This window comes from Rhamphochromis longiceps, linkage group LG10 (genome assembly GCF_057381845.1).
Source record: "Rhamphochromis longiceps isolate RC_006_pf linkage group LG10, R_longiceps_female_GT1.1, whole genome shotgun sequence".
Taxonomy (NCBI): Eukaryota; Metazoa; Chordata; class Actinopteri; order Cichliformes; family Cichlidae; genus Rhamphochromis; species Rhamphochromis longiceps.
The window spans coordinates 24,535,829-24,560,492 of record NC_140566.1 but is presented as its reverse complement, the minus strand read 5'-3'; the positions used below and the strand labels follow the sequence as shown (position 1 = coordinate 24,560,492).

General features: G+C 39.7%; 1 protein-coding gene across 2 annotated transcripts in view; it reads right to left on the bottom strand.

The window, feature by feature from the left end:
- stk32a (serine/threonine kinase 32A) overlaps positions 1 to 24,664 on the bottom strand; it is a 70,851-nt gene that overhangs the window by 40,653 nt on the left and 5,534 nt on the right. For both annotated transcript variants that reach the window (XM_085421073.1, XM_085421074.1), the window contains exons 3-5: positions 23,551 to 23,606; positions 20,060 to 20,211; positions 6,694 to 6,867 (exon numbers count right to left, since the gene is read on the bottom strand). In XM_085421073.1, the coding sequence (XP_085277199.1) occupies positions 6,694 to 6,867; positions 20,060 to 20,211; positions 23,551 to 23,606 (382 nt within the window). The remainder of the gene's footprint in view (positions 1 to 6,693; positions 6,868 to 20,059; positions 20,212 to 23,550; positions 23,607 to 24,664) is intronic.

Below are 24,664 nucleotides of genomic sequence, written 5' to 3'. Positions count from 1 at the left end.
ATTATGAGGATTCCAAGAAACACTGAAATGCACCCGAGGATGCACAGATAATTGTTGTTGACGTCAAAGAGGATGGGATGAGGTAAACAACCACAGAACACACACACACACACGGACAAACAAATACACACACATCCCCCACCGCATTCTTGCCATTTATCTTTCCACTTGTTTGGAAGGATTTGTCAAGTCTCTGAAGATGTCATATAATTGAGACTCAGTCTAATGTAAATAATTCAGACTTCCCACAGAGATTTATGTTAAACAGTAAGCAATGCAGAATTAGGTTTACAAGATATAGGAGAACCAGAAAATGAGAAATATTAATGGCCCATAAAGCCTATAGACTAGTAAATCCCATTATTTAGTTTTTTAATTAAAATGCAAAAAGTATGGCATAAAAATTTAAATTGAATAAGGTTTTGCTTTAAATAATTTTTTGGACATATTTCAAAAATATTTTTGCTTGCTTGTTTTTATGACAGGTGACTTAATAAACACGTTAAGCACTATGTATATACTATATATGTGCTTTTGAACTAGTCATAGTATGGATACACACATATTCCAACAAGCCTAGGTGTGTAGAGAGTTTTTGTTGTTTAACTGCAAAAATACCCTTAACTGCTTTATGTGATACTGAACTAAAAACAAAATAAAGGAGTAAAAGGTAGAAGTAAAAGGTATCAGGTAGTTGGGTACAGTTCCCGCTTCAGTTTAATGTCTAAAGGATGTGATGTAGTAGTGCAAGATCTGACCATCTAGAATGTAGAATTGGTATATCTGACAAATGAAATTTAAAGCACTCATACTTGAATAAGCTGTGTCATCTTCATTTTATTGTACAAATCTGTTTTATGGCTCCATGTTTAAAAACCTGTTCAACACCTGTACCTCTGTACTGTAATAGCATATGCAATACCAAACTTACAAAGTCTATTTTAAGGTAATATTATTTTCCATTAAACATATTTCCACTTTGTGTTTCATGCTCAGAGGTTGCTCTATTGTCCCTTGATGACACTGAACTAATTTCCCTCCTTACAGGATGAGTTGAAAGACTGTTGCTAAGATTGAATGTTCCCATGGGACCGTTCATGTTTCCATATAGCAGCAAACTATACCGTGCAAGGACTCATTATTGAAAATTACATAGATATGTCTGCTGATGTTGCCATTGTTGTCTCGTTATTATGGTACCCAGAATATAACTGGGACATAACTGCATAAAAGACATTTACCCTGATCTCAAACCACACCAAAACCTACATACACTATGCAAAAGCCTCGAGCCACCTCCCATTATCTAGTTATCAATATAATGTCATTATTCAGCTTCTAAGGAATCAGACTTTCTTGTAATTTCTTGTAATTCTTGATCAATAGTTCTCTAGTTATGAAGGTCTTTCAAAGCGAGGGGATTTTTTTTTGTTGCTTGTTAAGCCACTTAACACTGACCTATGAATCATTCAAGCATAAAAAAAGGTCCAAACTCAATGGATGAACCAGTGTTGTGTTTACACATAGCGGACATCTTAGCAAATAATTCATTTTAAATGGTATCTTCATTTCTAGTAGCCTGATGTAAAAAAAAAAACCCATATAATTTCTTCTCATTTCTTTAGTTGAGTTTGAAAAATGCCCAAGATAACATCGTTTTACAGGGATCACATTGTATTTTTGTAACAAAGTGATCCCCGAGGAGCTAGCATCATAAACAGTGTGTGCGGTTTGTCCTCAAAAAATGTAAGAAAACAAGTGGAAGGCAAATTGCCAGGCCTATTTATGGTAGATCTTAAGAAAAAAGCAGTAAAATATCACAGCAGAGATCTGACACGGGACCTGAGAGATGCATTGGCTCTTTATCCATGTACGGTTCATCAAAGGTTCATCAGAAATGCTGTCAGTGGAAGGGCGGCTGTCAAGAAGCCATTTTTGAGGAAGGGAAAGAGGAAGTAAAGACTGAGGTATGCCAAATTGCACAGGAACTGGACTGAAGATCATATGGAGTCATGAATCCAAATTAGAAAATTTTCGTTCACTAGTGATTATTATTAGTGTAATAATAACAGAGGAGGTCAGGAGAGAAATCTAACAGCGAGTGGAACAGTAAAACGGTGTTGGCTCTGTCTTTCAGCATGTAGTGTTGGAGATCTTTTCAAAATGGATGGAATTATGAATACATAAAAGTACTGTCAGATTTTCATCCACCATGCATTACAATCTGGAAAGCATCTGACTGGCTGCGGATTCAAAAAACAAACATAAATATGTTAGGTTTATATTGTTGGATTGTCATTTATGCTTAGAAATATATTCTCATATATGCTTAGATTTTTATAATTGATTGCATAAAGATAGAGGTCTGATCCTTAGCAGTCTGCAAAGACTCTGTGTGCCTCCCAGAGCACTCTGGCATACAGACATATCTTAAGGTCATGAGAGAGGTCGTACCTTCTCTTACTGATTTATGGTATAGGAGGACACCTACTCTGTATCTATTTAAGTATAAGAGCCCTTTGTTTAGGTGGACCGCTGGACTCCTAGCACCAGCTTTGGGGAGTCTTCACAGGGTCACATCTTGACCACACACACACACACATCTATACATACACACAGACAAGGTACTCTTTGTTTACAGCAGTGTTACGAGGGAACAGACGAGAGTGACTGGGGTTCGAGCGGAAGGAACGGCGCTCGTCACAGTTCTCTCCCTCGTGCACGAGATCAAACAAAGAGCTCTGCTTGGTGTCCAGTGCTTTTTGCTGTTGTAGTAGAATTGTCTCGTTCCAGCAACATTATAACAACATACAATATATTTGCTCATACGAGCTGCAACACAAACTCAAACTAGACACAATCCGAGAAATTTTAATGTTCTACCAACTAATAACTTAAATAATATATGTAATAGTAAAGGGGTTTGTGTATGTATGTGTGTGTGTGTGCACGGGTATTAACATCTTCCTGGGGACCAAAAATTGGTAGTTTACTATACCTGTGGGGACAAACAGCCCTCGTGGGGACCCCACGAGTTTGAAGGCATTTTTGAGACTCAAAATGTGGTTTTAGTGTCAGGGTTACAATTAGGTTATGGTTAGGTTTAGGGTAAGGATCAGGGTTAGGCATTCATTTTTGATGGTTAGGGTTAGGGTAAGCGGCCAGGGAAAGCATTATGTCAATGAGATGTCCCCACAACGATATAAATACACACGTGTGTGTAGAAGCATCAGTACCGTATGCTGATATCCAGCCATCATATGGAAGAAGCTAATGCCATGCGTATTTTACCTCTGGCATGATCAAACTTGTAAATGACATAATTAACATGTGATCGTGTTGCATGTGATTAATGCCATTATCATCACTGCTCCCCTAATTATCATCAAAATCATTAAAGACCAACGGAAAGAGAATCTGTATGTCTCGTATTTATACCCATATAGACAGGTGCATACACACACAAACGTCCACTGAAACGCATTCGCTCGGCGAACCCAAGTCAGCGCGTCCACGTCTGAGTGAGGAAATTATATATTCAATTTCCATACAGATGAGCCGAGAGTTACTTTCAGCTCCTCTTCCTATTTGAAGCTAATGAATGCAGATTGAAAAGATGTTGATTCCATCTAAACAAACGCCCCCAACACCTGCGCATCAACTGGCAAGTCTGTCCTCTCCAGGACTGAAATAGAAAACATAATTTAAATATTCATACCCTCAATGGGCTGAATGAATAAGCAAATTATTAATCCGTCCCACTTATTTCTCCTCCTCTCTTTCCTGTGGAGGTTTAAGAGCGTGGACAAGAGCAAGTAGCCTGCTTAACGTTAAATGGTGTAATTTGTTATCTGGGGGTGTTGATAAATTAGTGTTCTCTGTTACAGTGATGTTTCCTATTAGTCATGATCTGAGAAGGTCTTTTTCCTATGTTTGTGTCTTTGCTCAGACATCAGAGTGGAGGAGTAATTTTAAAGACCAATATACACAGAAAGCATTTTATCAACTGTTTTTGCTGTCAGTCAGTAGTGTCTGGATTTCATCAAGTGTGCCCATCGACACGCAATCTAAAACCTGTCGTGCCCTCTAAAATCAGTGAATGAAAAATGGTAAAAGATGATTTATTCTGCTGAGCCATCATCAAAACCGTTTTTATATGGGAAATTTTTCCATCAATCTGGTGTAGACAGTGGGTCTGGCTGCCTTCCTTAAGGTCCGCTTTGGAAGACAGCTTGTTCTCAGGACAGAAACACTAAACAGAGGCCTGAGTCAGTGGGAATTAACTCAGGTAATGTGGATTCCCAGTAAGTGGTGTTCTGAATACAGACATTACATTGCTTCAGTGAACATCATTATTAATAGCTAATTTTCATGGACTGCTAATTCATAAAATGTACAAAAACTATCCTGTAAAGCATAAACCGGGTAAATGAAGAGAGTTCTTTGTATGATACAGGGTTGCTGTATTGTTGTCTGTTACTATGTCACGAGTAAGGCAGTTTTTTTTTAACATTTTGCACACTCAATGTACTTAATGTATTTTGGCAGCAAACGTTAGCCAATAATGGAACATCTCATGCACTTTGAGTTATTCAGCAACTTAAAATAATAACATTTGGCAGTAGGCACACTTTTATTGGCTCTCTGAGTTGTGGTTTTGCCATAACAGCAGATATTTCTGCCTGAAAAGCACTTGACTTGCATTTTGAAAATTAAGTAAGGCATCAACACAGCAACATACAGTGGGGCAAAAAAGTATTTAGTCAGCCACCGATTGTGCAAGTTCCCCCACTTAAAATGATGACAGAGGTCAGTAATTTGCACCAGAGGTACACTTCAACTGTGAGAGACAGAATGTGAAAAAAAAATCCATGAATTCACATGGTAGGATTTGTAAAGAATTTATTCGTAAATCAGGGTGGAAAATAAGTATTTGGTCACCTCAAACAAGGAAAATCTCTGGCTCTCACAGACCTGTAACGTCTTCTGTAAGAAGCTTTTCTGTCCCCCACTCGTTACCTGTATGAATGGCACCTGTTTGAACTCATCATCTGTACAAAAGACACCTGTCCACAGCCTCAAACAGTCAGACTCCAAACTCCGCCATGGCCAAGACCAAAGAGCTTTCGAAGGACACCAGGAAAAGTATTGTAGACCTGCACCAGACTGGGAAGAGTGAATCTACAATAGGCAAGCAGCTTGGTGTGAAAAAAATCAACTGTGGGAGCAATCATCAGAAAATAGAAGACATACAAGACCACTGATAATCTCCCTCGATCTGGGGCTCCACGCAAGATCTCATCCCGTGGGGTCAAAATGATCATGAGAACGGTGAGCAAAGATCCCAGAACCACACGGGGGGACCTGGTGAATGACCTGCAGAGAGCTGGGACCAAAGTAACAAAGGTCACCATCAGTAACACACTACAACGGCAGGGAATCAAATCCCGCAGTGCCAGACGTGTTCCGCTGCTGAAGCCAGTGCATGTCCAGGCCCGTCTGAAGTTTGCCAGAGAGCACATGGATGATACAGCAGAGGATTGGGAGAATGTCATGTGGTCAGATGAAACCAAAGTAGAACTTTTTGGTATAAACTCAACTCGTCGTGTTTGGAGGAAGAAGAATACTGAGTTGCATCCCAAGAACACCATACCTACTGTGAAGCATGGGGGTGGAAACATCATGCTATGGGGCTGTTTTTCTGCCAAGGGGACAGGACGACTGATCCGTGTTAAGGACAGAATGAATGGGGCCATGTATCGTGAGATTTTGAGCCAAAACCTCCTTCCATCAGTGAGAACTTTGAAGATGAAAAGAGGCTGGGTCTTCCAACATGACAATGATCCAAAACACACCGCCCGGGCAACAAAGGAGTGGCTCCGTAAGAAGCATTTGAAAGTCCTGGAGTGGCCTAGCCAGTCTCCAGACCTCAACCCCATAGAAAATCTGTGGCGGGAGTTGAAAGTCCGTGTTGCTCGGCGACAGCCCCAAAACATCACTGCTCTCGAGAAGATCTGCATGGAGGAATGGGCCAAAATACCAGCTACTGTGTGTGCAAACCTGGTAAAGACCTATAGTAAACGTTTGACCTCTGTTATTGCCAACAAAGGTTATGTTACAAAGTATTGAGTTGTATTTTTGTTATTGACCAAATACTTATTTTCCACCCTGATTTACGAATAAATTCTTTACAAATCCTACCATGTGGATTCATGGATTTTTTTTTCACATTCTGTCTCTCACAGTTGAAGTGTACCTCTGGTGCAAATTACTGACCTCTGTCATCATTTTAGGTGGGGGAACTTGCACAATCGGTGGCTGACTAAATACTTTTTTGCCCCACTGTAGATGGAACTGGCGCATTTGATAATGGCCGTAGTCTCTGGCAGAGGGTAAACTGTTGTGTCAGGGATGACCTTAATGTCAACACATCTTGACCTTGCCCTGTGGTGGAGCAGTATTAGAAAACTATGTGGATGAAAACAGCCAAGGAGAAAAGAGGAGTACGCAATGCCCAAGCTCTGGTGAAAAATGAGGCAGGAAGCATAAGGAGGACGCGTGCTGAAGACTATTTCCGTCCTGTTATTTTTAAAGAGACAGAGGGCAACAAACCCTTAACTGTATCATTAAAGGTAATTACAAAAAACTATATATTGAGTTATAAAAATGTCAGTTTATAGAAACACCTCTTACCTGTGTATGATGCGCTTGGTGCGGAGATATCCCAGAGCCAGAGCCAATTCACAGATGTAGAGTTTGACAGTGCTCTCTGAGAAGTGCACATTCTGCTGGAGGTGGTAGCGCAGGTCTCCGCCCAGAAGCAGATCCACCACCATAAACATGTCCTCCTCATCTTGGAAGGAATACCTATAAAGAAAGATAAGTCACAAAGAAGAGTGACATGGTAACAAAGAGTCAGGGAAATGGCAAAGAAAACTGGAGAAAGAAATAAAAACTGAGGAGACATGTAAGAGGAGGAGGGAAAAGAACTAGGGAATCAAGGGGTGATAAACCCATCAGCAAAAAAATAAGATAACAAGCGCAAATTGAACTCATGCCAGGTTTGTGCACCTCAGGCAAATCAACCTTTTTAAGATAGTGTGTAACACCTTAGTATAAAAAGTTTGACAAGAACAAAGAGTTCAGCAAAACCTTTCGGGGTTTTAACAACATGATCTCTATTAAAAACAACCTCGGAAGCCTTGCATACTCTCAGAGGACAGGTGCTCCTCTAAGTCCAGGCCTAAAGAAAAACACTCATCACAGTCTTTCACATTGCAGAAAATGCTGTCTACGTGACGCCTGTGGCAAAGTTCATTAACCTTCTGTCAGGGTTGGGGGTTTTTGTTCTCTCCCTTCCTCTCTCTTGCCTTTTCCCCTTTTCACTGCTCTCAGGTGATGTTTGGGATGGTTCCCTGATCAGTTCCCTAATCTTACTGTAAACTGAATGCTTTGGTCTAGGTCGTTATGACACTTTTAAGGCTCAGAGAAATGAGAAAATCCCACAGAAGTGGCTACACAGGAGGCATGTGAGACAGCTAAAACAACACTCTTGGTTGAGCACTTTTGTACAGCTTAAAGAAGAATTCCAGGTGTTTCCCCCATCCATGTGGCTCCATGGGTACAGGTATGTTTAGGAAAATGTTATGTTGCACAAATCAGAATCAGAATCAGAATCAGAATACTTTATTGATCCCTGGGGGAAATTATTTTTTGTTACAGTGCTCCATTTTAAACCAACATTAAGACAAGACAGACAATACGCTAACTAAGAATAGTACAATATATACATATATATACATACATACATACATAAGTCACTTATAAATAAATATTTGGAAAAGAAACATGTGTAGTTGTAGCAGCAAACAGTGTGTTAAGTGGATGCGTTGTACAGGGAGATGGCCACAGGCAGGAATGATTTCCTGTGTCGTTCAGTGGTGCTTTTCGGTAATCTCAGTCTCTCACTGAACGAGCTCCTGTGACTGACCAACATGTCATGGAGTGGGTGGGAGGTGTTATCCAACATTGTCTTTATCTTGGACAGCATCCGCCTCTCCGACACCACCTTGAGGGAGTCCAGCTCCATCCCCACAACATTGCATGAATGTTGTGGGGGAATGTTACATGAATGGGGTTTATTGGATTGACTGAAAAGCCATAACTGTCAGGGTCCTGGGTCTCCTGACCCAGCGTTTTAGTTCATTGTGATTTTTGTATTATTGTACTTGGTGTGAGTTTCTATGGTTTCTAGTTTCGATCTCTTGCCCTTCATGTTTCTCTATGTCCCCTCTGTTCTGTGTAAGTCTGTGTCTGCATGCTTGAGTTCCCCTCTGTGTCTCTCGGTTCTTAGAGTCCTCTGCCTTATGGTTTATGTCTCTGTGTTTCCTAGTTGCTGTCTCCACTGTGTCAAGTTCGCGTCTCTGTGTGATCCTTCCTGTTTTACTTTGTAGGTCCGTGTCTTATGTGAATGTGTCCTGCTTTACTTGTCTCGTCAGTTCTAATTTCCCCCAGCTGTGCCCTCCTTCTGTGTCTCATTCTCCTCGTTACTTCCCAGTGTATTTAGTCCCTGTGTTTCTCTGAGTCAGTGTTGCGTCGTACCCTCAACAAGCTGTGTGTGTTTTGCCTCCGTGTTACCAGTGTTTTGTTTCCAGCTCTAGCTCCAGTTCAGTATTTCTGCTTCAGTGTTTTGTCCACCAGCGTTTTTGTTTGTCCTTTGGTGAGTTTAGTTTAGTAAGAGGTTTTCCCAGCAATAAAGCTGCGCTTTAAGTTGAACTTCTGTGTCTGAGTCCTGCATTTTGGATCCACCACTCCTGCTTGCCTGCCTGCCACACAGCCAACCATGACAATAACAATGGGAAAATCCAGGCTGAAATGCAAAATTCTCCTCTAAGATGACAGTTTACAGAAAATAGACATTGGACAATGTCTACTTTTACAACCTTATTTGTTTGGGTCATAATTATTAATCATAATAACCTGTCAGTCAGTCTTAATAACTATCATTCCATCCATCCATCTTCTTCCGTTTATAAAGACCAAAGTGCTGCACAAAGCCTTCAAATTACATATAAATACACCTGAGATATACTTAAGTACATCATCACTCGATTTAAAAATATAATGTGAGCCACTATCATCCTTACACTTGTATGGCAAGGATAAAAAATGTGCCTTTTTAGTTGTCTCCACATGACATTGTATCATGAATAGCTTGCTAACTATTCTTGTTTCCTCTTAAATTTTCCGTGGGCTCAATTTTGCATAGGTTTTACAGTTTTTACAGTACACGGTAGTTAATATTTGCCTATATATAGTCCTGTATTGGTGTTAATCTGTGAAGAATGCGCTGAGTGTGACTGCGGTCATCAGTCTGCTCATCCCTGAAGCTCCAGCATGCACAGCCAGCCTGTCTCAGCGAGAAGTCCGCTGCGTTGCACTTTGAGTAGCTGTTGCACAAATAATTGATTTTACATGCTGAGCTTCTCACCGGGGATGCACTTTTTGTTCACTCCATTTAAACAATGACTTAATTAGTTTCTCACCCACGACTAATTTATGCAAAAATTGTATAAAAAAATCGCAGATGCCTGCTTTTTTTTCCAAAGCTCGCCTAGGGTTTTGTTCTGCATACAGTTGGCAACACAGTGTCCTACATTTCCACGTTCATATCTTGCATAAAATATCAGATCTGCTGCTACACTCGATTGAAATGTGGATTTAATCGGATGCAAACAGCCTACAGCTGAAATTGTTGCATCTTTGAAAAGAGTATTTCTGTTATTGCCGGCAGAAAAGGATCATCTTGGCTAAAAGTCAAAGTGTAATGACCAAGGATGTCTTTTTTTGGCTGTATTGGTGAACACCCTGAAGGTGAAGCTTTTCTAAACTGGATGGATGGAGATTGATTAAGCTGACTCCAAACTGTCTACTACGGCTCAGATAATGCTGAGACCACTCAACATCTGATTGCCGCAGCCTCCGAGTTTGGAAATACTATCTGTGGCATGGACATCCTGGAGATGCATATATTTATATGCAACAATAAATATTTATCCTAAAGATAATCCTATTTCTGACTCTCTTTAGGATATCCTATTTACCCAAAAGTCAACTACATTGAATCAGGCAAAATATGTTATTTTTGCACCAACGAGGTGATTCCAAAAGAGATCTATGCCAAAAACCTGTCATATCTCAGTATGGTGTGCAAGATATCCTTAAAAATGTGTCAAGCCAAAACAAATCTACAGCAGATTAACAGAATCTGGAAGTCATGTCCTTATGAATAAGAAAATAAAAGCCTCATCAGAAAGTCTCAGTGTGTGTAGATGTAGGAAAGGCTGACACACATCATATTACAGAAGAATTTTAGTGAAAATCAGTGCAACAGTTCTTATGGAGTGAAAAACCCATATTTGAAATTGGCAAGAGGTACAACAGCAAGTGTTTAAAGCCATCTGTAAAACACAGTGGATGCTCTGTCATAGTTTTAAGACTGATGGAACTACGAAGGCAGAAACGCATCAGATTTTAATCCAACAATAATGTCATCTGGAAAGTATCTCTTTGTTAACAGCTTCATTTTTCAGCATAACAACGATGTCAAACAAATTGCCAATGTAGTAAAAGCATAGCTGGATGGAAAAACACACAATGGAACGCAATCAGTCATGGATTGGTCTCCCTAGAGCCTGGACTTCAATAATGTGGGGGGTCATCTCGGCACAGAATAGAACAAAAGGCACCCAAACGTCAAAGAAGTACTTTGAAAGTCCTTCAAAAACTCTAAAGAACGATGTCTTAAAGAAATTACAGAGAAGCTTGTCTAACAGAGTTCAGGTTGCGATGAAGAATAAAACTGGTCATAATGAATAATGACGCATTGTACAAAAGCTGTGCTGGGACAATGAGAATAAAAATGTATTCAGAAAAGAGGACCTTTAACAGGAGTCTACCAAGATTTTATTCTGGAAAAGAAAAGTTTCAGCAGATATAACTAGAGTGACAGAGTGGTTTGGCATGTATGCTTGTGTGTGTGCATAAAGATGAAAGAAAGGAAGAGTGAGTTGGAAAACGATATGACGCTTAAGTCTGGCACAGAAGGAAGAGACACACATCAAACCCGCATCATATTAACACCACACTCTCTGCATTGCTTGACTTTGATGCAGGATTTGTAGTTTTTTCGGATGACACAACTCCAACTGTGTTCAGGGAGAGTAAAAATGTTCTAGCTAATTATATTGCTCTAGTTCTGTTTACAAAGATATGTGAAGAACTAATGAACCACACATTTGGATATGCCAGTCTAGGTGCTATCCTGTTACTGCGTACTTCAATTACAGAAGAATTATAGAAAAATAAACTGTAAGGAGTTAAATAGCAGGAACAAGTATGCAAATTTTTAAATGCGATGCTGAAAATGTGTGAAATACTGATGACTGAAAATCTGAAAATCTTGCCAAAGACTCCAAACCAAGATAGGAAAAATAGGCCTTTTTTTGTTTAAAGTGTGCGCCAGATAACTTTTAGTGATTGTCGGATGGACTCTATTTTTACTCCATCTACTAATCGTTTGATTGACTGTCTTTGCTTCTCATTTGCTCTCTTGCGGTAAAGAATACAACAGGACTCTGTCACAAGTATTTAGGAGACACAAACGGGACATTAATTGCTCATTTTTCTTGGCCACAAAACAAGAAAAGGAGTTACTTGTTTAATATGTATACAAAGAGATGATTTCTTCTAATGTGCTGAGTTCAGCAACTTTTTTTAAGACAGGGGAATTGATCTTTACATCTGAATTAAATGTGCTTCTTGCTAATTTATTCATTACTACTAACTATTTAATAATTATTTATTTTATGTCATGTATACTAGCGATATCATGAGCCAATCTTATGGATTTCTGTTTGTGTCGATTTAGGTATATTTTAATAGGCTAAAATACAAATATGAGAAAAAAGGGTCACAAATATTGGACATTCCTATTCTTTGCATTTAATTCATTATACATCCAAATAGTTCATTAATTACCAATTACATGCCAGATACCATATGCATTTAGGCATGCAGATATGGTCAAGATCACCTGCAAAAGTTCAAAGCAAACATGCGAATGGGGAAGAAAGGTGACTTAAGCAACTTTGAATGTGGCATGGCTGCTGGTGCCAGATGGGCCAGTCTGAGTATTTCAGAAATTGCTGATCTACTGGAATTTTCATGAAAAACCATCTGTGGGTTTTACAGAGAATGGTCCAAAAAAGAGAAAATATCCAATGAGCATAGATCTCTGGATGAGATTGCAGTGAGGTGATAGGAAGGCAACAATAACTCAAATAACTACTCGTCAAAGGAAAACTGGACAACTGAAAATTAGATTGTTGCATATTCTGGTCATTCTTAGTTTCTGCTTCAACATTTGAACAGCAGTGTCAGAATTTGGCATAAAAACAAAATGAGAGCATTGATCCATGCTGCCTTGTATCTTGTATTCAGGATGTTGGCATTGGGGTTATGGTGTGGGGGATAAATGCTTAGCCCCCTTACTACCAACTGAGCATCATTTAAACACCACAGCCTACCTGAATATTGTTGGTGAACATGTGCCTCCATTTATGACCACAGTGTGCTAATCTTCTGTTGCGTCTAGCAGTACAATGCACCATGTTTCAAAGCTCAAATCATCTCAAACTGGATATTGAACATTACAATGAGTTCACTGTACTCATACGGCATCAGTCACCAGATCTCAACCCAGCAGAGAACCTTTGGGATGTGGTAGAGCAGGAGATTTGCATCATGGATGTGCAGCTAAAAATCTGCAGCAATGTTACCGGCACCTTCCAGAATCGAGGCCATGAAGAATTAAAGCAGGTAACAGAAGGACTAAGGTGTATCTAATAAAGCAGTGTGTGAGCATAATTTTTTTTTAAATGTTTCAAAATCAAACTGTGGATGGCGCTCTCACTTTACCTGCATTACAGGATTTAAATGTTCCTGTCATTTGTTAAAGGAAAAAAGAAATACAAGAGTTTTTTGAGGGATGGGTTCAGTTGGTTGGTAGATTATCAATGGTCAGTATAACGATGTATTGTAATAACACATACGTTAATATGAAAGTTCAATGTATTACTTGTTCAACTACTTGATGAGTTCACAACTTTGTGTTGGCTTCAGGGCAGCGAGGCCATCAAGTTAATCGATATCACTCTAGAGCCGTCCGTGAAACCAGTTTAATCGAGTAGAAAACCAACTCTCACGCTTGGCTGAGGTTTCCATGTTTTCCTGTCCCACTAGGATTTCCGTCAAAGAGACAAGGTGGTAAAAACTGAAAGGGCTTAGCCATAAATGGGGGGTGGGGATGGGGGGGTGGGGTGGAAATGGAGGAGTGACTGACTTGCCAAAGACTTCCACATAAAAGAGACAAACCATCGTACACTCACACAGACCTATCTGTTTTTATGGTTGTGGTTTTTGCGCTGCGATTAGAGTGCATTAAGTATTTTGTTTTTTAATGATAGTTGATAATAATCAACATTGATCTGGAGACGACTGACTTAGTATTAATACAGCTCTATAATTCAGCTATTTCAGCACTCTCTTCAAAAAAGAAAGAAAGAAACGGTGCTTGTGAATGTGCTCTCCCTCTCAGTCGCTCTCTGACCATGGGGAGCTGGTACTTGGAAGGCAGTTGAATATGAATGAAGTCTTTAGTGACCTGCTGCCACTGCTGTCAAAATGAATTAGAAATGGCACTGATTATGTTGTTTGCCACAGGTAGAGTCTGGGTCACAGAAGCTACCTGAGTTACCACTGACGCTGTCTCATATTAAAACTGTGCATTGCGCTGATCACTGTATGTAAACGAAAACAACCCTAGCAACTTAGAGAACCCCCCTTTCTAAATAACCTTGTTTTTAAAAGTGGTAGTCCAATCACAGCTGTAGTTGTTTGCTTTTTCTTTTCTGAACACATTTTTTGTTGTATCCTAGATTAATAGCAGCTAGACAGATAAAGTTTCACAAAACTTGTTAATAATGGATGACATAAACAACATAATGGCATGAAGATGAAAAGCTGTACAAGAATGAAATGGAAAATAATCAGCCAGTAATGGGAGTCCCGTCTCCATTTGCCGTTGCACCTGCAGAAAGAACAGACATCCACAAGCAAATAACGCTGTTGATGCTTCAACCACAGTTGTGGGCTGACAGAAGCCAAGAGTCATCAGGCTGCAGATTAGCACCTGTGCATTACGTTGAAACTGTGAAAAACTTTTCATTCGCTTTCCTGGCATCGAGCCTGGTGTCTCTGTGGCGCGCTAGCTCTTTCTGTTTCCTCAGCTTGTCTTTTAACCGCTCCCACCTCCATAATATTCTTTCTTTCTGTACCTAGCTCTACTGTGCCACACATGCATTTCAATGTGACCCTTTGGTGGCTTTCAGGCAGCCGGTCCGATGGGAGAGCATCCGCCATGGAGCTTTTAGAAGCAAAGACACCCCGGGCCATTTTAGTAATGGAAGAAACCACAGGGGCTCACAACCTAATGGTAACGTGTCCTTACAAAAAGACTCCCTTTTCCCTCTGTCAAAGGTAACAGTTATGACATGTAAGGCTACACAGTTAATGAAATAATACTGAATATGCTGCAGTTTCCAAAGGACTTATATTTTCATCACAATATAAAGCGCCCTGAGATGACTTTGTGTTGAATCAGAGCCATATAAATAAAACTGAATTGAATTTCTATACGGTATTGAATGAAACTCTCATCTAGTACATACTTAAATAATAAAAGGAAAATAATATAGCCACTGCCTCACTTGTATTTCTAACACTAAATTTAATATTGAAGCACTTACGACAGACTTTTGGTCTTTGCAGTAATCCATCTTCCATACACCTTTTGTGAAGTTAATGAACTAAAACTCCCTCTAAACTGCTGAGTGATTTTTGCTCATTAACATTTATCTATTGAATGCCCGCAGCATAACAACCACACCAGTGAATCTCAGTGATAAAATGCCTAATCAGGACTTTGTTGTTCACCACAGAGTAATGCAATTATAGTGATCAGACATAAATACTATACAGATGCACACACGCCTAATCTGACCACCACACCTTGTTTGAAATGGGCAGAGAGAGTCAACCGCTCAGACTGTGACATGCCGGATCGATGCCGACAGCCCTCCGACCTTCCTCCCACCCAATCTTCCAACACCTCCCTGTGACTGACAGCTTCCATCAGTCTGCGTCTAAAAAAAGAAGTGCATTGCTAAATTCTTGCCCTCAAATATATAAACTATTACACTTAAACAAGCAATAAGAAATACTACTTCAATAATTTAGCAAATGATAAAAATATTAATCAACTAACTTTTTTTGCATTTTTTTATCAGCAGGTTTTCCTACTTGTGTGCTTGAGTCTTCAGGGAATCAGCAACCGTGTTTGATTATCATATTTTCTGATTCAGGTCACCTTGACTGAAGACCAAATAATTGACGTGCTGACATGTTGCCTTCAAGCATTCAGCGATGGCTGCAGTGTTAAAAGTAAATTGAGGATTTCACACACAAATTTCGCAGATACACAAGGATATTGTTTGTACCTGACGTTCAAGAAGGCCTCGTTACAGTAATCGTGATATTCGAGTCTGGAGCTGGGCTTTTCTTTGGTTGTGCCAATCTTCTAAAATGCATCCTGTTTCTAAGCAGACTGTAGTTCTGCAGAATACAATGTGTCTGGTTTGCGGAACCTTTTATATAAGGATTCTTAGATGAATAGTCCTCTTTTTTGCCTTTTTCTGTGTGTGTGTGGGAGGACATCGTGGCTTCTGAGAACAAAGATGCACATGAATGAGAAATGATGAATGATGCCTTTTTCTGCATAGAAATCTAGTGCATTAGTAAGATTACATAATGCAAAAGAGGGACTCCCTAAAGCAAATGAAGCTTTTACTTCACAATGTCTCAGACTTTTGCTAATGTGCTTCTTTCTTTCTGCCTTTGACTGTTATACAACTATTTTTTTTATAATTGGCATGTTATATCATGAAGGTATTGGTTCCAGAATTTAGCAATGTCAATTAGAGGTCAAACTTTATATCAAGGTATTAAATTTGTAATAACATTTTATTGATGCAGGCAACTTACAGGTGTAAGTGTAAGTAAATGAAGAGCATTTTCCTTTCTTCTTTCCCATGAGCTTCTGTCACTGATGACACAGTTCGTAATTGAAACGAGGTGCCAGCAGGAGAAACAACAACATTATCTCCAGTGACACAGCCTAAGGCCTAGCCTGTTTCCCTGGAAATTTTAAGGAATTGTAACATCACCGACAAACACTTCAATATCTAAAGTACAGTAGCCTAACCTTGTAACTCTTCAGGAGTCTGCACGATATTGTCATTTAATAAAACTGAAAAATATTATCTATGCCTGGGATGTTACATTTTAGTTTGAGCTTTTTAACCAGCTGCCTGAAGCCTTGTTTTTCCACCACGTAACCACAGCAGTATTTTCCACCTACTGTTTGCCCTTTCTGTCATATGGAGTATAACTAGTGCTAGTATCTCCTCCTTCGTAGGCTGACTGTACTCATTAGTGTGTGTTCTTGCCTCAAGTGGTGAAACAAGTTTGTTGTTTGCACCTGTAGCTGGAACAATTTTCTTGCATATTTTGCAGCATAATGTGGTTTGCTGGAGGTTATTGAAGTAGCTCCCTTCTTAGCAACTAAACTGCCATCAGAGGCCGCTCTGGCTCTCAGACATGCCTGGGCTGGTCTCATTGTTGTGCGAATTAGCATTGCTATAGCAATGATACAGCGATATGACGTTTTTATTAAATTTGTAAAAAATGATACCAGTATTATTGCGGGGATATTGGATCAGCCCTAGATGTCATTATGGAGACTTCTGAAGTACTAAAGTAAGCCCACAACAGTCAAAATTACTGCATGACTGACTTTCTCTGCTTGAGGCTAGTGTTGCTCACAAACAAAACGAGTGCGCAACCAGTGCTCAACATTTCCAATACACTAAGCAACAAACAAGCTCTTTGAAAAAAGTTCTTCCTCTGTGTTATACCCTCGTCAACAAACAAATCGAATGCTAAATCCACAGTTAAACAGGCAGCAAGCCTAAAAGCTGAAACTTGCAGCCTCTCTGTGTTCCTCGCAGCATGACTGTACAGTATCCCTTCCCTTTTAGTCAAAGGATTGTAATGCCAACGAGTGGTTGACACCACAATGTATGACTTTCATGCCCAACTGGCTGCTTTACTGTTTGTGGTGCGATCAAAACCAATACTTTTTACATTTTAAATGCATAACATGGCATAAATAGCTTTGTTTTCACTCCTGTCTCTCAAATGCATTGCTGTTTGGCTGCCCAGTTTCCAGACATTCTGAGGCAATGCCCAGTCGCAAGTGCAGTGGCAGCAAGAGGAGCAAAAAGGAAGTATAGCAGGTGGTGAGGGAGTGAAATAGGAGAGGTGAGAGAAGACACGTAAGAGGTGACTGAAAAGAGGAAGAGGAGAGGACAGCCAGGAGGCAGCTTTCTGCATCTAACTGGCTCAGTGCAGTTCATACGCTTGCAGGTAATCTCTCCCTCTCTCTGACCTTGAGCACTTACCTCAGGACAATCATAACTTATGCCAACTCAACATGAAAGAGAGAGAGAGAGAGGGAGGGAGAGAGGGAGAGAAAGAGAGTGGGCATAGCGCTGACCCAAGCACATCTCTAGAGGATATCACCCCCACCCTGAGGGGCTTACACTGCCAACAGCATTAACTTCCTTTTTTTTTTTTCATCCAACACAGCATGCAATCAAGCAAGAAAGCAAGCACTGGTATTGTTTGTCTGATGAGTCCGTACACTGCACAGACTGCACTGCACTCTGCCTGTGTCTTCTTTTCTTTTTCTGTTTTCATGTGTCCATCTATCCTCTCCTCCTCTCCTTTTTTGAAAAAATGTGCTTAAATGACTTGTTATTCATTCTCACCAAAGTAGGTTTTATTTCCATCATATAGGTAATTTAAAATTAAGCATTAATTTTGTCAAACTAGCAATCAATTATATAAAAGTGACACAATGGATAAAGAGTAGAAAACAAAATACCTGATACCTCACAAGTGTTCAGAAGGACATACCTTAAAATCAAAAAAATATGTAAGAGGAAATGATAATAATAATAATCATCACTATCATTGTAACAGAACTGAACAAACAACTATCTTTCAATCTTTAAAAAACAGACTGTGTGTGTTGTTGCTGTTTTTCTTCGTCTTTGGAAAGACATCTTTCTGCCTCTCAGCTTGACAGAAGACCAGGGTGGCTTCCTTTCAAACGTTGCAGTGTGGGAGTGCTTATCAAGAATTAATGACGCCTTTCAGAAGAAAACTTAACAAGCTATACTTATCAGGCATCTTCAGTACAATTCTTGGTGCTCAATATTATGACGAATGGCTGGTTAAAGGTACCTGATGAGTCATCCTAGATTAGCATTCCCAGTTTGAATGAGCTTGTACAGTTGTCGAGTAAAAGATTTCCTCAAACCGAGATGCGGTGAGGCAAGTGGGAAGCTGCCAAGAGAGGAGATACATTTACTGTTCTTCAGTGGTCAACAGCTTTCTGGATGAATCTGCAGGCTCACTCCAAGACTGTGTAAAAAGGGTTTGTTTTTGTTGTTTTGTTTAATTGATCACACTCTTTCATTGGGTCTGCGCATTTACTGATTTGATAGGATCCAGTCACCATATAAAATAAATAAGTGAGAAGGAATGCATTACTAAACCAACGACGGGGCATTTATAGCTGATGGCAATAACCAGTGTGAAACACAAGCCTTTGAGATCAGCTGCTGAAATGGAAAGCATTCATAATTTCACAGCAGCCTTTTGTGTACATATTTAATGAATTCAGCAGTATTCTGCTAAAGTCACTTAGTGCTAAATTCAATACACTCTGAGCCAGAATTAAAAAAAAAAAACAACACATTTCTGTCCCCAAAATCTCTGACAGAAATGACCCTGGGAAGATTCATTCATGCATTCATGAATCTATCAGACACACATACAGAATGAAAGAAAGACCCAACCAAACATCTAAATACAGTTGTTTACAGAAGTTTATATCCACTAATCATGGGCATGAATGTCATGGTAATTTGGGGTTTTTAATGATGCCTTTGAAATGTTCTTCTACCAGGGTGGAATGATTGTACAGCATGCATCTTTACCGACTTTAAGCAGGACGAATTGGATGCACGAGTTTGAAATCATTTTTCTTATCCACATTGGATCAAAAGTATGTATACAGGCTCAAAATATATACACGCACCTCCACTCTTATTTGGTTAGATCACCTTTAGAATGTTGCATCCTGACTAGATGTTTTGGTAGCCTTCAACAAGTGTCTGGCAGAACTCTGCCTGGATATTTGACCACTATTCTTTCAGCATTTAAACTGCTCAGGTTCCTGGCATGGACTCAGCTTTAAGTATAATTCCCAAATTTTCAACAGGGTTCAGGTCGGAGCTTTGGAAAAAGTCTGTAAGCTTAATATAAGAATGCTTTATCCACTTGTGTATTTGAGATCATTGTCCTGTTGAAACACCCATCTGCGCTCAGTCTTGGAATCGGCACTCATTTGGAAAAAGCTCCAGTTAAAATACCTTCCCAACTTGATTAAATATAAAATATAGATAAATCTTCACTGAGTTCCTTGGATATTGTCATTGTTCTGTGCATTGGTCAATCCAATGAGTGCTGTCAAACAAATCCTTTTTATGCTAGCAAAGAGCAACTACCAGTTGTAATCGGCCCTGACAAGTTAAAAGACACTGCAGAACCTTAAGCATCACGTAATAAAAGTAAAGTTTATCGATGTGACTTAGAGAAAATCCAAAATGAATTTAAACTTGTGCGCCCAATTCTTATTGTTCAAAGTCATTAAGGATGTATGCTGATGCATGCTTATTACAATGACATTGCCCATAATGAGTGCATGCAAACTTCTGACCACAACTGCACTTATTACAGCATGATGACTTACCAAAAGTTGACCAGGAAAGGATGTTCAAGGTTCTGCATGATCTGGAGTTCTTTGAGGACGTTCCTCACTTCGTTCCGCTCCACGCATTTTAACTTGTTCATGTACTTCATGGCATACATCTTCTTGGTATCTTTCTTCTGCACAATGCAGACCTTAAGTGACAAGATCACATGTGACAACATGGCGTAAGGTAAATTCCTGTTGATTATTAATTCATTATTTGTGATATGAATCAAAAAACAGCATTCTGTTTTTAAAAATACTCAGACTAACAAATTTACAGTATGACTTATGTTTCCATCATTCATCCATACTTATCTAAAAACTTTTTTTCCACCAACAAAGGAAGAGGTGGACCATTTGAAACACTTCTGCAATAACCAGAAACACAGTCTACCAAAAAAGGTTGGATGGAAAAGATTTGTCTTTAAGCCAGTGATCAAGAATTTAATCCCCTCTTAAGATGTTTAACTTTTCACACCAGCATATTTAGCATTTTAGAGATGGGAAACATCAGGTTAGCACTCATTAGAATTGCTAGTGTGTGTCAGTGGGGAATGCAGTCAGTTTTCTCAAATAAATAGCATTAATTATATGATCCAGCAAAAAGAAACAGCGGAATATAACAACCCATTACGATGTGAAAAGCTGCTGTTGTGTATCAAATGCATACAGACGGTATATGACGACTCAAACAGGGAAACACATGCATTTTTATTAACATGTAGAGTTGTAATAACACTACACTTTTTTGTTGTCATGTTTGTCTGAGCTACAAGCGTCAATAAGCCAGTGATTGCTGCTAAGAGAGTGATCTGCGGACCAGCTGGCACAGTTAATCAGCCAAACCCTGATCACATCACTCCTCCCATTGAACAGCTTGCCATCTACTGTGATTAGACTGCTTATCTGTCACTGGACACAGTGTCGATATTGTGCGGGTCTCTGTTGTGTGTGAAGGTTATTGCATGTGCATGGGAGTGCCTGCATCTCTATATGTGCTTACATGTGGTCACCGACCGACCACAGTATGTGAGGACTCAGGGCTGTGTGTCGGACAGGGTCGTCTGCAGTACGGGGGCCCCACAGGGAACGGTTCTGGCTCCGTTCCTCTTCACCATCTACACTGCAGACTTCTCCCACAATTCCACCCAGTGCTTCCTGCAGAAGTTCTCTGATGACTCTGCAATAGTCAGCCTCATCACTGATGGGGACGACAAGGAGTACAGAGGACTGACTCAAGACTTTGTGGACTGGTGCCAGCTGAACTACCTCCAGATCAACGCCAGTAAAACCAAGGAGCTGGTGGTAGACTTCCGCAGGCACAAGCATTCTCCACTGCAACCACTGAACATCCAGGGTATGGACATTGAGGCTGTGGACAGCTACAGGTACCTTGGTGTTCATCTGAACAACAGACTGGACTGGACTCATAACTCAGACGCCCTCTACAGGAAAGGGCAGAGCAGGCTGTACCTGCTGCGGAGACTCAGGTCGTTTGGGGTGGAGGGCCCACTCCTGAAGACCTTCTATGACTCTGTGGTGGCTTCTGCTATCTTTTATGGTGTGGTCTGCTGGGGCGGCAGCATCTCTGCTGGGGACAGGAAGAGACTGAACAGGGTGATCCGAAGGGCCAGCTCTGTTCTAGGATGCCCTCTGGACCCAGTGGAGGTGGTGAGTGACAGGAGAATGGCAGCTAAGCTGTCATCCCTGTTGGACAACGTCTCCCACCCCATGCAGCAGACTGTGACAGCACTGAGCAGCTCCTTCAGTGGGAGACTGCGGCACCCACGGTGTGGGACGGAGAGATTTCGCAGGTCTTTCCTCCCCACTGCTGTCAGACTCCACAACAAAGACTTTAACTGAACAAACACACACATCCACACATGTGCAATAACACTAAGTGCAATAATCCTTTCTGGCATCGTTGTATTTTTACTCAGTTGTATATAGCATTCGTATTCTATTTTTATCTTATTGTATATTTTTATTCTATTTTATTCTACTGTATATAGTATATTATTTTATTCTATTCTGTACAGCTGTGTACTGTATTTATTCTTATTGTATTCTAATTTTTGCGTCATAACTTTTGCACTGTCCACTTCCTGCTGTGACAAAACAAATTTCCCACGTGTGGGACTAATAAAGGTTATCTTATCTTATCTTATCTTATCTTATGTACTGTAGGTGCTGATGTGAATTACTATGCAGCACTTGGCTTAACATGGTGCTGCTGTTAAAACTTTTACCACGTCTCGGGGTGTGGTTTTATTTACGACAACATGCTGTGCTCTGTGCAGAACTCAAACAAGTGGTTGATTTGCTGAAAGAAAAATGGGGACCATACTGAGAATTCATTATTAGTTTTATTATCAGTTTGTAAGCAAAACATCAAATTTTCCTCATTTCAGCCTCTACATTGTGCAGATTCTATCAGATAATCTGACGGTAAACTGGATGGACTATTGGTCAAAAAACATCCATCTACTTTGGCTTTAGGGAATTAAAATGGCCATTAATTTCACAGTGAATAATGTAGAAAATTAGCAAATTAATAAGCCATGACATTAATCAGTGGCTGCAGCTCTAGGATTACATGGAACTTAGGAACAACCTGAGAGGTTTGCCTGCATGCTGTCACAACAAACACAGACTTAGTTTTATATGTAATAACTATTTTTTTTTTCATTTTGTGACTGATTTTTTACATTTCAATAATCCAACCATAAAATTGATAGTTTTATAGTTCCATTACCCATACGGAAAAGAAATAGTAAAAACTTATATGTGATTACTCATGAAAGTGGCCACTTTCATGAGTAAATCATATAAGGCTTACATGATTTACTCATGAAAGTGGCCACTTTCGCATTACTTTCATACATTGTTTTAGTAAGTATCCAAAACATACAAGTTTCATTATATAATTTTTCAAGGGATCTTATATCTGTTTTCACTCTTATATGCTTTTCATACAAGTTTCACACAAGACAGATACAAACTTTATAAGATTTATATATATCTTTTCCATATGGGTATATATTTGTTGTTGCAGTTTTCTCTCAAATTATTGGCTGGGCGACATCTTAAGCAACACCAGTCTTCTGGAAGTGTGCATTGTCAAGTTGAGTCAAGTCAAGTCAAGTGGCTTTATTGTCATTTCAACCATGTGCAGTGGTACAGTCCACAGTGAAGCGAGACGCTCCTCCAAGACCATGGCGGTACATATAACAGACAATCAACACAGGACAACATAAAGTGCAAGTGTGCAAAAATTGCTAGAAAACAAAACAAAGACAGATAGTGCAACTCCAGAACAAGGTAGGTGTGTGTGTGTGTGTGTGTGTGTGTGTGTGTGTGTGTGTGTGTGTGTGTGTGTGTGTGTGTGTGTGTGTGTGTGTGTGTGTGTGTGTGTGTGTGTGTTTTACTGTTGTTTCCAGCTAATCTGGGTTTATATTCCATCTAATTTCTTATGAAAAGAAACTTACCTTTCCGAAGCTCCCTTTTCCTATTGCCCTTAAGATCTGGAAATGGTCGAAATTAACTGTTGGCATAAACAAGGAGAAAAAAAACAGTTTCTTAGAATCAACACAAAACTAAAACAGAAATTAAGACCTAAAATATTATGTATGTAACTGTAACAAGATGGTGTTATAGATTTGTGACAGGGGATTTCTTTAAATCACCCCAGTAATTCTTCAGCTAAGACACCTGAGTTAGACACCTGTGTTGTTTTTACTCATTCACTATCAAAGTGAGTCCGTGGCATGACATTGTATCCTCGGTTACAGAGCTGTGTTCATGAAAGTCATTGGATCACAACCTGTAAGGTTTATACCCTAAATTTACAGTATTGACAATTACCAAAATAACTTTTTTTATTTTTCTGTAAAGGTTAAGCCACAAGTATGCGAACACTCTTAAATTAAAATGTTATTTTTAATACTAAAATATATTTGTAGTTATCCAGAATTTTCCAAATTTGTTGTTTTATAAAAAAAAATTCAAAGCTTGTTTTTGGCAGATTTCTAAAGCATTTCTGTTTTGTTGTTTTCATGATAGGTGGGCTAGTAAACATGATAAGAACTGTGCTTGAGAAAGCTTCATGAATTTGCTCCTGGAGGACTAAAAGTGAACTACTTGCAAATAACTTAGGGGCAGATACAAACCTTTAGGAAGTGAAATTACAAGTGTGCATCCTTTAAAACTAGGTCACTGATGTATTATAAATGCAAAAACCTGCATGTGTCACACCAGTTACAGTAGGTTCACTGTGAGGTTTGCTTTAAGCTCATTTTAGAACAATGCACCAGTCATGCTGAAACAGATGGAGGTCTCCCGGGCAACCAGAAGTCGCAGGTTTCTAATGTGACAGAGAAATGAAATAACCTTCAGCCACAAAGATGTCTGATATGATGTCTGTTCCTAAACACCCATTTCAGACAACCTAAGCATTTCAGTAGCTCTGCTTCTTTGCTGCCAGCTTTTGCGTCCTTCCCTCGCTCCCTGTGTCTCACCCACACACAAAGACAGACGCAACCTGAACCGCAGCTTAACTCCATATCTCAGTATCCATTTATCAGCAACATTTATCGCCAATTG